General features: G+C 38.4%; 1 protein-coding gene across 4 annotated transcripts; it reads left to right on the top strand.

Moving 5' to 3' along the window:
• Window positions 1–439: 439 nt before the first annotated feature.
• AT3G50380 (vacuolar protein sorting-associated protein, putative (DUF1162)) lies at window positions 440–14,782 on the top strand (the record flags this gene model as incomplete). Of its 4 annotated transcripts, NM_114898.4 has the most annotated exons (38): window positions 617–897; window positions 983–1,076; window positions 1,153–3,371; window positions 3,718–3,811; window positions 4,408–5,151; window positions 5,235–5,484; window positions 5,581–6,053; window positions 6,172–6,298; window positions 6,373–6,497; window positions 6,647–7,281; window positions 7,407–7,524; window positions 7,609–7,725; window positions 7,825–7,919; window positions 8,223–8,365; window positions 8,464–8,519; window positions 8,625–8,838; window positions 9,114–9,533; window positions 9,605–9,882; window positions 9,957–10,042; window positions 10,113–10,199; window positions 10,278–10,400; window positions 10,485–10,542; window positions 10,634–10,791; window positions 10,867–11,032; window positions 11,121–11,217; window positions 11,383–11,702; window positions 11,810–11,926; window positions 12,011–12,178; window positions 12,354–12,479; window positions 12,578–12,667; window positions 12,780–12,886; window positions 12,974–13,122; window positions 13,225–13,307; window positions 13,386–13,481; window positions 13,566–13,688; window positions 13,830–13,913; window positions 14,048–14,188; window positions 14,267–14,707. In NM_114898.4, 38 exons carry the CDS (start codon window positions 617–619, stop codon window positions 14,621–14,623), a joined length of 9,219 nt encoding a protein of 3,072 aa, NP_190607.2. In that variant the 3' UTR covers window positions 14,624–14,707. The 4 variants fall into 4 exon arrangements, with proteins under 4 accessions (NP_001326733.1, NP_001326732.1, NP_001326734.1 ...); NM_001339467.1 differs by having other exon boundaries at window positions 440–897; window positions 1,153–2,560; window positions 2,812–3,371; ... (2 more) ...; window positions 10,634–11,032; window positions 14,267–14,782; NM_001339466.1 differs by having other exon boundaries at window positions 440–897; window positions 3,697–3,811; window positions 10,278–10,542; window positions 10,634–11,032; window positions 14,267–14,782.
• Between the last annotated feature and the right edge of the window lie 139 nt (window positions 14,783–14,921).

Genomic DNA, 14,921 nt, shown 5'->3' with positions numbered 1-14,921 from the left:
ACTTAAACACATAAGAATATCTAACAATTTTTCATAGATGTCTTTCACATAAAATAATAGTAAAAGTAAAGACATCTCAAAAATAGATGTCTCAAATGTCTCTAGAAAGACAATTTAAAGACATCTTTACTTCTCTCTCTTATTTTTTTATTCTTTTATATTTAAAAATGGGTATCTAAAGACATCCACAAAAGTAACCAAAGTGGTTACTCTAAGGCAACTAGAGCTATTACAATACTGAAACAGAAACTAAAACATTGCTGGAATTGAAGTTAAGAAACATAAACATAAGTAGGAGTATGTCCTAACCAAAAAACATACTCATCTAATAAGTTCAAATTAAGTTACCGACGTTAATTTTTTTTTTCTTTTTCTTTTGACAATATCCTCTACAAAAACTACAGGTAGTCTCGTTAGCTAGGAAGAAAACGGCAGATAAGTAACTTCTTCATCGCCTACACAAGTCTACAACTGAGTTACCGACGTAAGAGACTGACACGTGTCCATAAGGTTTCGTTCTCCGTGACTTCGTCTTTGTCCTCTTGCTTTCCCGCTCTTATCAACTCGTTTAATGGCCGAATCGTTCGATTTCAATCACAACAAACACTAAATTCGCATGACGTTCCTTCGCAATTGGGTTCGACGGAGACTTCGTACTCTGTTACTCCCTTTTTCTCGCGATGAACCTGATCTTCAAGTCGAATTAGGGTTTACTGATACTCTCATCACTTTACGGAGTTTTCGATTCGATGTTTCTCAGCTTAATCAGCTTTTCGATGAATCGAATTTTCAATTTGAGAAATTTACTGTCGACCAATTAGTTGTTAGCTTTTCCGTTTGGTCAGCTCCGGCGATTAAATTCGAAATTCGCGGTGTCAATGTCAAATTGTCAGCTAGGTAACTTATTCCCATTGCTCAATTGTTGTTTTGTGAAGTCCATTGTTCCGTTAGGGTTTATCAGATTCTGCGTTGTTTTTTTTAGAGGGACGGACGAAGGAAGCTCGAGAAGGAAGCGAGCATCAAGTGATACTGTTGCTAATGAGATAAAGAAAGTTCTATCTTCTATTGATCCCAAGGTACTTAAATCAATGTTGCTACTGTGTGAATGGGATTGATTTGTTGATTGATCGTAATTGTAACTATGTGTTGCAGGGATGCGTCTTACATGACATTTTGGAAAAGATGCTTGGTCGTAGCACTTCCCAGATAAGTAAGCTCAAGACTTCATTCTCGAATCTTATTCTCAGGCATTTCCGTATTCAGATACATGGTATTAATGTACAAGTTTGTTTACCGGGTTCAAGTGACTTGAGTTGTCTTATGGAAATCAATGAGCTGAGGAGTGATTCTGAGAATTTTGGAAATCTTAGTTTAGTTAGGAGTTCGGCTGCTGCAGTTTTATTCCCTTTGAGGCGTAGTTCGTTTACGCTGAGTTGCTTTGGTTTTAACATTGGATATAAGAGGGATAATGAAATAGTTGACCTTTGTGGATTTGACAGCCTAGTCATGTTGATTACGCTGCATAATCTTCAACTTGTTGATCTGGTCGTCCGCGTTCCAGAGTTGAGCTTCTCGTTTAGACCCACTGATCTTCCGGTTTTAATGGGATTGGCGAATTTATCATCCAAAGATAGCAATTATGTCAGGAATGGACGTTATCTTTGGAAAGTTGCTGCTCGCAGAACTGGCTTGATGATTTCACCTCACAGTGTTTCATTCCAGAATTTAGTTAGTGTTGTTATCCTCTGGCTGCGATACGTAAATGCGTACGAGTATTTGCTATCTTTAGCTGGGTACTCCAGGAAAATGCCAGAGAAATCATTACTTTGGAAATTTTCAGAAAACAAAAGGCATTTTGTAACTGCAAGACGTAAATGGGAGATGATATGTAATATTGAGAAAGAGCTCCCTGCCGAAGCTATTGCACGGGCACGGAGAGTAGCCAGATACAGAGCTTGTCTGAATTCTCAGGATGCTGATGATGATTATGACGAATCTTCCCTTTACGGCCACTTCAAGTATTTGTCTAAGACCACCTGGGTTTTAGCTTATATCTGGAGACTTATAAGTAGAACATTCTGGTCTATAGCTTGCTTTCTGTGGTTAAACAAACTGTTGACCCAAGAACTACAAACCGATAGGAATAATGAAGATGATTCCGAGTGTGTATCTCTTGAGTTTCATGCAGTTGTAAATCTTGGGAAACTTTCTGTCACATGTTATCCAGAGAAAATAATTTCAAGTTTTATGACATCGAAAGACAGTACTGGACACGTGGACTCAAACATTGTCATGCTTTGCCTTTCGGTTGATGAGTTTTTGGTGTTGTATACTGTTGGCTGTCTTACTCAGTATCTGTCTGCTTCCTGTGGGAAACTGAAGGTTGAGTCTTCTAGTTTTAAGAATACCAGTCGTTTCATGAAATCTACAAAAGATCCCAGTAGTTCTTCTGAAGGAAATAAGAAGCACATGCGTGAAGATGTGAAAACTATTCTAGACATGGACCCAGCACAGCAAATTTCCAAAACAGTTAACAATCATGGCAGTGATCAACATGAAGGTATGCTGCATCTACAAAATCTTTTGAGAGAAATGTGGTTGAACTGGAACAGCAATTGCATGAAGTTAGATAAAAGTACTTTTACAATTTCTGATAAGCCTTGTTTACTGGTTGATATTAAAAGCTGTATGGCATATGAGGTTGTTGGTAACCAAGATTCCGAGTTCTGGAAATGCAGCATGGTGTTGGGAAAGTTGGATATTGTTTTTGAATATTCATCGTTGTTTTCATTGGCTTTGCTAATTTGGCAGATAGAATGGGCTCAGAAGTTACTTGTAGACGATTATACTGGAGAGGTGCATTCAAGTTCTTTGGTAACAGGCGGGGTTGATCCTGAAATGGCTAGTTATGACGAATATGGGATCTACAGGCGCAGTATTGAACTGTCTTTGCATAGAGTTCATCCAGAGAGACAGATTCAGGTTGGCATACTTCTTGGTGGCCCCCAGATCAAATTGTTAGTTGAGAAGGCTGAAGAAGTGAATACTTTAATTGGGAAGAAAGATATTCTATTATTTGATTTCCATGATTTTGAGTTTGTTATCTGGCCGACTTATAAATCTGACGTGGTGTCATCAAGGATGTTTCAAGGGCCTGATAACATAAGAACAGATAGGCCTTTGCTTCAGGAGCTGGGGCTAAGTGATACGGTGATTCCAAGTTATGAAAAATATGTTTCTCAAGGATGGAATTCCCTGTCCTCACACCTAAGGTTTTCTGGTTTTGATTGTTCTTTCTGCAAAATGGCAGTAAAGAACTGGAGTCAAGTTTTTGTAGTGAGACCCGTAACTATCTGCTTTTCCTCCTTAAGGTATGGAATTTATTGCCTTATATTGCTACATGTGTTATACTAAGCTAAACATTGTCTTTGTCTCGCTGCTTGATACATGTTTTGGTTCTAATGTCATATGCGAACTGTTCGCCCCCATAATTTATCGCTGAAAATTGATTCTCAGCTGCATATCCTTCCCAAATTATAGGACTGAGCTTAGGTACTTCGTTGAACTAGTTAGTGTATATCCATAAGATGTTTCCTAACTCCGGTGACACTATATCATAGAAAGGAGACTTACTATTGTACCACTTACATTTTATGCAATTCAATACAATACTGAGAGAACTGCGATTTATTGCAGAGAGAATGTTTATTCCTTTAGCGAAGCTATAATGGATTTCTCAATTGGTTTGGATGTGTTTGTGCTGGGTCTGACTATTGTAACAAAACCGGATGACCTAAATGCTTACTTTCAGGTAAGAGAGGCTTTCTTGGCAATTGTCGCTTTTCATGTCTATAAATTTGCATTATGTGGAAAAAATAGTTTCTATGTGTTTTCTCACTTTTTTGCTGGCTGCATGAGTTAATATGTGTGTTTCATAAGCTATTCTAAAGTTTCAGATGCAGCATGATTTACATGTCTCTTTTTAAACGTTTGCCTTTTTTGTCCTTGCTTGCATAGTGTCATACTGTCATGGCGTTAATCTTTGCCAGTGGAATACTTGATTAAAAATCCTCTATAGTCTATAGTAATGTGCTTTTCTAGCCGAATGATTGATATCTGGATATAGACTTGTTGCTAACTGATATTATCAAGATGGCTAAAGGATTTCTATTTATGATTGCGGAATTTCTTAATGATTTCCGGCGTGGTGTTAGAAAAGATCCTTCTAGACTTCCTTATAGTTGGACATAATGCTCAAATACTTATGAGTTACTCTATCTAAATGAACCTTTGCTTGGGCTCCTTTAGTTTAAGATCTGAGTCTAACATATGAATAGCATCAAAATCCTAATTGACCTTTTAGGTTATGAAAAAAGCATTCAAGTAAGTTTTGTTATTTTGTACCAGATGCTTCTAAGTTTAGTTTCTGGGCTTTCCCGTGGTTTGAGTGGCTTAAGCTCTGGGGGTCATTCATCGGGACAAGAATTTCTCAGGTCTGATGCAGTGAATGTGGAACATGAGATCGAAAGGAATCCTTGCAAAACTCTTTTTGTAGTTAAAGCAAGCATTAAGCTGAAGGATATAGATGTGATATTTGATGTTCCTGCAGTAGACGACAAATTTGAGAGGCTTGTGGAGCTAGATGATACAAAAATCTGGTCTTCTGTCCAGGAAGCATGCATTGAACTATCTGTTGAAGAACATAAGTGTTTAATCAATGTTGATTTGTGTAAACTCCAATCAGTTCTCTTCAAATTTGAGGGTAATATATGGAAGAGTTCTGGCAACTTTATCACAGAATCTTTGCTGTTCAGGTCACATGATATCTTGTTTGAAGCATGCCTTTCTAGCTGCCTATTGAGTGTGTCTATGGATTGCTCAAGCCCATCAGCTCTAGGGGACGCATCAACAGCAAATGAACCTTCTACAAACAATGTTCAGGTTCAGAGAGAAGTAAAGACGTTGGACTCTGCTTCAGACCTTTTACCATCCAACTCAATCCGTTGGATGCACATCAATTTAGCATTGACTGACTTACTTGTAGCTAAAGGCTCAACAAAAAATGTCTTGGTGGACGTTCGTCGGTCAAGTAAGTTTGTAACATCGGTTTCTATTGGGAGAAGATTTCAGTCAATCTCCTGTAGCGTCGAGGTAAATTATAAACACGACTAGCTTTATAATCATAATGACTAGCTCTTTATCGTGCATGAAGTAACTTGCGATGTTGCTGGCAGGGTGTTCTTTTTGTCCTTGAACCAAAGGCCTTGATAGGGTTAATTCATGGTTACTCCACGTACCTTTATTTAATTTCAAGTAAGGTGTCAGTGATTCAGAATTCTGCACCAGTTCTTGAGAAATTCGAAGCTGATTCAAGCGTCACTGAAATTAGTATTCCTTCTCAACAAGAAAACGGGTACCCTGTAGAAGCATTTTCTATAGATGTCGCCCAGTTTGCACTGGGTTTTGTGTGTGATGATGAATATGGTAAGTCGTACTATCTTTATTTACTTGTACAACGTTTTTTCTACATATGTAGATAATTGGCATTTCGAGAAGAAATTATAATTGCATGATTTGCAGGAGCTATAAGGGAAATTGTCCTGGAGATCACTCTCCACAGTTCCCTTGACTCGGCAGGCGGAGAACAGAAGTTTCTTTGTGAGGTTTCTCGCCTGTCAGTTCTTTCAAAGATTCTTGAGAGCGTGGAAAGGGACATAAATATTACTCAATTTTCTTCTCCAGCATTTAGTAGCGAATCTTCTTCTTTTCTGCCTGGTACTCCTCTTGAAACATCATTTCAGCAAAGCGATGTAATCAGTTCAGGTGATAGCACAAGTGTTTCAGGAGATTTTAATTCTCTAAGAGAATTTTCTGCAAACAGCAATTTACAGGAAGAATTTCACTCTCGTTATAACAACTATATTTTGGAAGACCTACGTGTCTCTGCATCTGTTAAGAAGCGAGAAAATACCGGTCACCAGTTTAGCCAGGCATGGGCTGGCGCTTGTTCTGTTCTGGGATTTGATATAACTATTTCTCTGTCAGAATTGCAGGTATCAGTCTTTGTGGTATATAATATATTTATCATGTTTTGAAATTCTCGTTATATGTACACATTCCTATAGTTGTTAATAGTCATGATTGCTGGCCTGTTATGTGTTTTTATGTCAGATGGTACTTTCTATGCTTTCATTATTTGCTGCGATACCTGGAGGAGATAGCGCACATGCTTCTTTAGAAAGGCCTTCTTCGTTCAACAGTGAATCTGAAAGAAGTTTTGAGTCTGTAGTTCCTGATGGTAAGTAGGTATATTAATATTTTAGCCATTCTTTTGTGGGTTCTTCTTCTAATGAAAAATTGATATATGTGTAGGAGCGATTGTTGCTATTCAAGATATAAACCAACATATGTTCGTCACAGTGGAAGATGGGGGGAACAAATGTGTTGTGACTGGTACCCTTCATTATTCTCTTGTCGGAGAAAGAGCTCTTTTCAGGGTATGTACAGTACAATATTATAACAATAGGAAGAGAGAGAAAGTAATTAGTATTCTTTGGGTTTCAAAATAAAGTCGGGTCAGCTATCTTTTTTCTTCACCCTGCTTTTTAGTGAGATGGTGTCCCCTAAAATTTGAATTCATGTACAGGTCAGCTACCACCGCCATCAAGGATGGAATTCATCCACCTTATGGTTTTCCTTGACATCTTTGTATGCCAAAAACAATAAAGGAGAGCCCCTAAGGTTAAACTATCATTCAAGTTCAGATATTGTAAACGTCTCTGGACTTTACGACAATGCACCAACACTCTTTCGGGCATCTTCTGGCGAATCCGAAAATTATAAGGGTGATATTGACTGGGAGACCTACCGTAAACTGGTCAAAGATACATTTTACCTCGTCAACAAGAAGAGTGATTCAGCTGTTGCATTTATTGATGGTTTTCCAGAATTTGTCCGGAAGCCAGGAAATCCATTCAAGTTTAAAGTGTTTCATGAAAGTTTGGCGACTCGTAGTCTTACACCTGTGGTACCCTCTGAGATCCATGAGTCTGAAACGCATTCTGTGATGGTGGACTCTTCTCCCCCTTCTATTACTGTAACAATTGATGGCGTATCTCTGACCATCGTCCATGAACTTTCAGAAACAAGGGACAGATTTCCCCTTTTTCGTGGTTCAGTCAATATCACACAGCTAACTGTACAAATGCTATCTTCTAAAGTCAGGATTATGAGCACATCAAACATATTAGTGCTGTACTTTGATGCTCAGACAAACCAATGGTTAGTAGTTTTCTTTCCCTGGGTTCTTAATATGCGTATGGCTTCCCTGATCATGCATTTTTCTAGCCTTTATAGAATTCCGTCAAGCAACTGTTTATTTTTTCTTCCTTTCTCTGTTGAAATAGGCGGGAATTTATTCATCCAGTTGAAGTTAGTGCTTTCTACCGTTCAACTTTTCAGACTCGGGATCTTAACAATACTATGCACAAAGTACCTACCCATATTTACTGCAGAATTGGAAAGGTACTTAAAGATTTTTACTTCATTTTCCATGAAGTATTGGGGATATATAATAACTCGTTACATATTTTTCCCTCGTATGTGCAGTTGGAGGTGTTTCTAACCGAGCTGTCGTTGGATATGCTCCTTTTTTTGCTTGGAAAACTGGAGTTTGCTGGTCCATTTTCTGTGAAAACCTCCGCTATTCTTTCCAATTGTTGCAAGGTTATCGTTTCCTTGATTTCTGTTCAACTTTTATAATTTTCATACTTTTGATATACACCTGTTCTATAGAGAAACATGAAAAAGTTCTTCTTTTTTCAGATAGAAAATCTCTCTGGCCTTGACCTTATTTGCCGTTTCAATGAGAAACAGACTGCCACAGTTGGCAGGAAGCAAACTGCTGCGATTTTTCTCCGGTAACTTCTTAGTCCCTTATACCTTGTTTGATTCCGCAACAAGAAGAGCATGTGTTTAATTATGCTTCGAGGTGAATGCTGACAGTCTTTGGCACTCTCTTGATTAGATTGCTGAAACAATTTTATTTCCCATCGGATTAGTAGATTGCATACTTCTTTTACCCATAAGGTGCAAAAGAGAAGTACTAAAAAATAATAATCCTCTGAACTAACTGAGAGTGGAGAAACTTGTTCACTACTGTCTAGTTCTTTTGCATGAAAAAGTGGGTGGGATATCCTTATAATGTGTAATTTCTTTCAAAGGCATTCAATGAATCATCAACAAGAAGCTTCTCCAGTGGCTGCAGTCCAGCTATCTTCTGGAAAGTTCATAACTTCTTCTATTAACGTTTCTTTGTTAGAAGCTAGAACACTAGCTTGGAGAACAAGGATAATATCACTCCTAGGTACTTTGATGTTTTCCACACCTTCTATCTGTTCATGCGTTTTCCCCTTGAGTAAGCATATGTGGGAGCTACTGCTGAAATTTTTATATCTTCTGTAGATTCAAGGAGTCATCCTGGACCGTTTGTTGTTGTGGATATTAAGAAGGGACTTGAGGTATGTCATAGTCGATTCTCAAGTTTTTCTAAAGATCACTAAATATCAACCGATGGGCTTGAAGATGCAACTTTTCCTTAACTTTTGCATTTATTAACCCTGTAGGATGGTTTATCGATCTCAGTTTCTCCTTTGACAAGGATTCATAACGAGACCAGTCTTCCCATAGAGATACGTTTTCAACGATCTAAACAGAAGAGAGACGAATTTGCTTCTGTGCCTCTGAAGCCTGGTGGTTCAATTGATGATTCAGTCGCAGCATTTAATGCCATAAGCTCATCAGGAGATATGAAGAAGGCATTGACATCGTTAGCTGTTGGTAGGTTTCACTGGTAGTATTTTGGTTTCCTGCTACAATATATATAACTTGAAACATTCGAGCAAGTTTTATATGGCCCCTCATCACAATAAAGTATGCAACTAGGTTTCCATCAGTTTGTCTTTCTGTGTATTAAATGATTGTAAGTTCCTATATTTATTTACATTAGTTCTAGAGGTAATATCAGAAGTCTAGTTTCTCTTAGCGTACAGGATAATCAACCACAGTTATTGTTGTTAATGGTAATCTGATTGATTTTGCACATTAAATGGCAGGTAATTTTTCACTCTCTTTCAGACCTGAATCTTTCGAAACTTTGTTTGAGGGTGAGAAGTCTCTGGGAAGTGAATGGTCAGAAGAGCTTGAAGGAGGCAAGGCGGTACGCCTAACAGGAATTTTTGATAAATTAAGTTATGGAGTTAAAAAGGCTTTATCTATCGAATCAGTGAAGGTCTCCTTGACTACTACATATTGCTCTGTTACATCTGAAAGTCAGTGTGTTGGGAAGGTGCATTTTCTGATCCATAGCATTCGAAGGGAAGTATCGATCATACGGCCTGATGCATCCTCTGATGTACTTGAGAAACAGAAAGCATGTATTGCATTGCGAGAGCAAAAGGAAATTTTTCTTTTGCCCACTGTGCAGGTGTCGAATTTCCTTTCCTCCGAAGCAGCCATTTTATTGACAGAAACTGGTAACTGCAGAAAAGTATGTGCTTTTTGGGTGACCTGTATTCTGCCCCTAACATTTTTATCTCGTTCGCAGATCAGAACACCTCGATGGAGAGACACAGCATTGGCAAACATGCAACTATACAGAGCGGAAAAACAATTGACTTCTATGTTAATCCAGACATGATATACTTTAGAGTTACTCTCACTACTTCCCAAGCGAGCTGCAAACCAGTCAATAGTGGTCAGTGGGTCAAGAAGTTACAGAAACAGAAGAATGATGCACAATGTTTGGATGTTGATCTTGATTTTTCCGGCGGAAAATACTGTGCTTCCTTGAGATTGTCTTTAGGGAAAAGAGGCATACTGGAGGTCGTGATTTTATCTTATCATCTGTTTCCTTCTTGGTTGCTTTCTCTTAACAAATATCTTTCTGGTTGGTACAGGCAGCTGTTTTCACATCGTACATTCTTAAAAACGACTCAGACTGCACCTTGTTTTTCTTTCCCCCTGATCAGAAGCCTCTATCCAGGTATTTGACAAGAAATCAAAATATCCTTTAAATTGGTGATGGCTATTTACATTTACAGTAAACAATGTAGAGAGGATATGGAAAAACTTGATCACATTGTCCCACCTGAGTTTGGATTGTATTTACCCCCAAAGACAGAGGGGTCGTGGTTTTTAAGGTATGCTATCCGTGCTCAGTACATAGTTATTTTCACCCAATATCTTTTCAGAAATTATTCAGCATCTTGTTTGGCCAGATCTCGCAAGGTTGGTGTCATATTGGCTGATGGTCATGGGGCTACTGAAGCAGTGTTGGATTTGGATGCTTTATCAGGACTTACCGAAATTAGTTTGGGAACAAAAGATGAGTCTGGGTTTCGGTATGTAACAAGGTTTGGTTTGTCAGTTAGATCAATCTCAAGTAAAATGCTAGTTCCATCACGGATTGTGACTTTTGTTCCGAGACATCTTGTAATCAATGAATCAGAAGAGACTATCAACATCCGTCAGCACTATTTTCAGGTTCGTTTTGTGTCCTTTATTTATTTGCTTTCCTCTCATAAACATGATTTATTTACTTTTCTTTCTATCACTTTTCTGTTTTATTGGGAAGGATGACTCTGTGGGCATAATCACCATCAAAAGCAAGCAGAGAGCAGCCTTGCGGTTGCAGGAAGAAACCATTCAGAAGAAAGAACTCCATCTGTTCGAAAACTTTATCAAAAAGCACGGAAGTGACAGTGCAAATTCATTGATATTCATTCAGTTCCGGTTGAACAAAGCAAACTGGAGTTGGTCAGGCCCATTATGCATCACTTCAATTGGGTGTTTTTTCATTAAGTTCAGAAAGCAGTCAGGTGAAGCAGGCAGAGGCGCAATTGAATTTGCATCTGTTAATGTTACTGAAGAAGGTTCAACTCTTGCTGTGCACTTCCAAAAACCACCAAATACCCCACCACCATATCGCATTGAGAATTTCTTGCATTCTGCATCTCTCACGTACTACCAAAAGGTTGGTCAGCTCCTACTTACTGTCTTCGCTACATATGTGTTTATGAATTATGTGCATCATTTCACTGCTCGTTATTTGTTAATTGTAGGATTCATCAGAGATTGAAGTACTTGGACCTGGAAGTGGGGCTGATTATGCATGGGATGATATGACACTTCCTCACAAGCTTGTAGTTATAGTAGATGGTAATAGTTGGCTTCCAACATTGTTCCTGCTTAGAAATTATCAACCTTCATAACGTCCTAGGTTTACTAGGAAGAAGAATATTCAGCAGTTTAAATCATGTTTCCAATCTACTGAGCACTCATAGTTATTTTATTGACCAAAAAGCTGGAAATTTAATTTTGCAGGCATGATACCTCTGCGTGAAGTCAGCTTAGATAAGGTCCGTCCATGGAAACCCCTTTTCAAGGCAACTCAGCACAGAAGCATAGCCTCACACTTAATGATGAAAAAGAAGGCCAAAGATCATAAAACGGCTGACAAGGAATTGAGTAGAATCCCTATGGTAAAGGTCGGATATGAAGTCTATGCAGATGGCCTGACTCGAGTCATTCGCATTTGTGAAGTTTCAGAAAGCCTTAAAGGAGACTCAGCATTCCAATCTCGTTCGAAAATTCAATTCCGAGTAACCCATTTAGGAGTTCACTTACTTGAAAAAGTGAAGCAAGTAAGTCTGTATTGTACCACCATACCTGTTTTCCTGCATTTGTTTGCGACAACCTAAAATTTTCCTTTGCCTTCTAGATTTGATTTTGTGTTCAAATGTTTATGTAGAATGCAGAGGAGAAAACTGTCGTGTCTTATTCTCCGATCCTGGTGGCGAGACTTGAGAATGTTGGTCTTCATTCCATGTTCACTGACCAGCAAAAATTTAACCAATTATGTATAGAGGTATAATCTTATGAGGTGCAATAGATTGGCTTGGTTTTCAGGGTTGCAGAAATAAGACATGAATTTTGTCTTTGGATACTGCAGGCTCTAAATGTGGATCACAAATGGGCAGGGGCACCCTTTGCAGCCATGCTTCGTCAGCATCAATCAAGTTCAAGTGACGCAAATGGTTGTCTATTCAAATGTGTATTCATTCTAGTATCAAGTGGTTCCAGCGTCACACAAGTCAAGCACTCCTCGATAGTTTTGCAGGTATAGGCGGTTACTGTGTCACTCTTCTTGAAATTTTCCTTACCCTTTTCTCTTCACACTGTCTAAATTAGTGACGGGAATTTTAATAGCCAGAGTCAACTTCTGGCTCTTTAAGTATTGATTGTATTGTCATATATGCCTGCTGGATATGATATTCTTACGTTTTACATTGCAGCCAGTCAATTTGAACCTAGACGAAGAGACTTTAATGAGAGTTGTGGCATTTTGGAGATCATCTCTCAGTACAAACACGCAAAGTAGTCAATATTATTTTGATCATTTTGAAATCCACCCAATAAAGGTTTGCTCTAACAGTTGCTCTATTTGCCTCCTTTTTCAGTTTCTACTCTATGTTGTGTTTTAAATTCTACCTCTGTTTCTCTTTTCCTTTTCAATTAGATTACTGCTAATTTTGTTCCTGGGAGTTCATATTCGAGCTATAACTCAGCTCAAGAAACTCTGAGGTCATTACTGCATAGTGTGGTTAAGGTATGGGCATCAGAAATTTCATTTTATCTTCTTAATTTTGCTGTTTTGCGTATATTCACATGCACATCATATTATATGAGCTAATGCTTGTCTGGTACTTCGTTTTCTGTAGGTTCCACATATAAAAAATATGGTTGTAGAGCTAAATGGTGTATTGGTCACTCATGCTTTAATAACTGTTCGCGAACTACTTCTCCGATGTGTAAAACATTACTCATGGTATCATCTTTTGTTTCTATGCTAAAAGCTCCGAAGTTAGCTGCCCTCTGTTTTTAGATATTATTAACTTGCATAAGTGCTCCCTAGGTATGCAATGAGAGCAATCTACATAGCAAAGGGCAGTCCGTTGCTTCCTCCAGCTTTCGCATCCATGTTTGATGATTTTTCATCGTCCTCTCTTGATGCCTTTTTTGATCCTTCTCGTGGCTTGGTGAACGTCCCTGGTTTGACAGTGGGTAAGCAATGAGCATTCGTGGTATCATTACCTTAAATTTTGGCTTCCATATGTATTAAATCTCAATTAAGGTGGAAATATAATTTGCTTCTATCTGTTGTAGGCACCTTCAAACTCCTCAGCAAACTTATTGACAACAAAGGATTGTCAGGGACAAGACGTTACTTTGGTGATCTTGGGAAAACTGTAAGTATCATATAGTATATGGCTGATGAATTTTCTAGCTTTTTCCATTCAACCTCTTATGCAAATACCATGTTGCAGCTAAGAACAGCAGGATCCAATGTCGTCTTTGTTGCTCTCACTGAAATCTCCGATTCTGTTCTGAGGGGTGCAGAAATGAAAGGTGTTGATGGACTGGTGAGGACTCATCTACTTATTATCCGGTAGGTTGAATTTAATTACCACTATCGTCTTTCTTATAATCTCCCTCTCTTCTCTCAGGTTAGCGGTTTCCACCATGGAATCCTTAAACTGGCAATGGAACCGTCTGTGATAGGAACAGCTTTGATGGAAGGTGGCCCTGATAGAACAATTAAGCTTGATCGTAACCCCGGTATTGATGAGGTGATATTTTATGCCTTGTCTTCTACTTTCAATTTAAATATTTTCATTTTTATAGAGTATAAAAGAGAACTGAGAAAACTCTATGCGTAGAGCTTTTTCTAATGTCCATCTACGTGTATGCTCAAATTCACTCCTTTGCAGTTATACATCGAAGGATACCTTCAAGCTATGTTGGATACAATGTATAGGCAAGAGTATCTCAGAGTCAAAGTCATTGACGATCAGGTAAATAATATTTCTCGAACTTAGTTTTGCTTTGCCATTCCAATAAAAGAAAACGTAAACCGATTCATTATGTTTCCAAGAGATGATTAATACCAACATATTTCCGTTACTGACCGAACATATTTCACTTATAGGTTTTCCTGAAAAACCTCCCACCAAGCAATTCTCTCATAGATGAGATGATAGACCGTGTTAAAGATTTTCTCGAAAGCAGGGGTTTACTCAAAGGAGATCCCTCAAGCTCTCGTCCTCGTCGCCGTCTCCATGGAGACAAGGTTTAATTCCAATCCCTTTTCTCTGCATAAACATAAACACCCTCAGTCATGTGAATATCTCTCTCAATATGATCACAGGAATGGAAGATCGGACCAACGGTGTTGACATTGTGTGAACATCTATTCGTCAGTTTTGCAATTCGCATATTGAAACAGCACGCCACTAAGGCCATTACAAGTCTAAGGCCAAAGAAAGAAGAAGCAGAGGCCGAGACAAGTGACAGTGGTTCCAATACTGCAATGGTACCAGTAGTTAGTGACAATAAGAAGAAGAAAATGAAGTTCATGTGGAAAGCTGGTATTGGGAACTTCGTTGCTTCAGGTATCGTAGCTTACATCGACGGACGTTTGTGCCGACAAATTCCTAATCCAATTGCTCGCCGGATTGTGAGTGGGTTTTTGTTAAGTTTTCTCGATAAAAGCAGTGAACAATAATCACTTCCTCTGTATATATATTCTTCTATAATAGAACCATTACATAAAATAAAAGCAATAAAGCTCCTTTACGTTTGTTTTCCTCTTCTCTGCATCAATCACGATTCATCAACATAGGACTATGAGACCGATTTCGAAGTCTTCTGCATCCGAGGTGTGATATATCGGCCAATATAGTTTTAATGGGGTTATTAAACTTGTCCCCCAAGCAAAGACATGTAATTTGTTGATCAGAAGTTCAGAACAGTTTTGTAAACAAGATTCTACTCAACTTGGCGTGACCAATAAGAGGAATAAA

This window comes from Arabidopsis thaliana, chromosome 3, assembly GCF_000001735.4.
Source record: "Arabidopsis thaliana chromosome 3, partial sequence".
Classification (NCBI taxonomy): domain Eukaryota; kingdom Viridiplantae; phylum Streptophyta; class Magnoliopsida; order Brassicales; family Brassicaceae; genus Arabidopsis; species Arabidopsis thaliana.
Note: the sequence above shows the minus strand (reverse complement) of the source record. Positions and strands in the feature narration are given on the sequence as shown.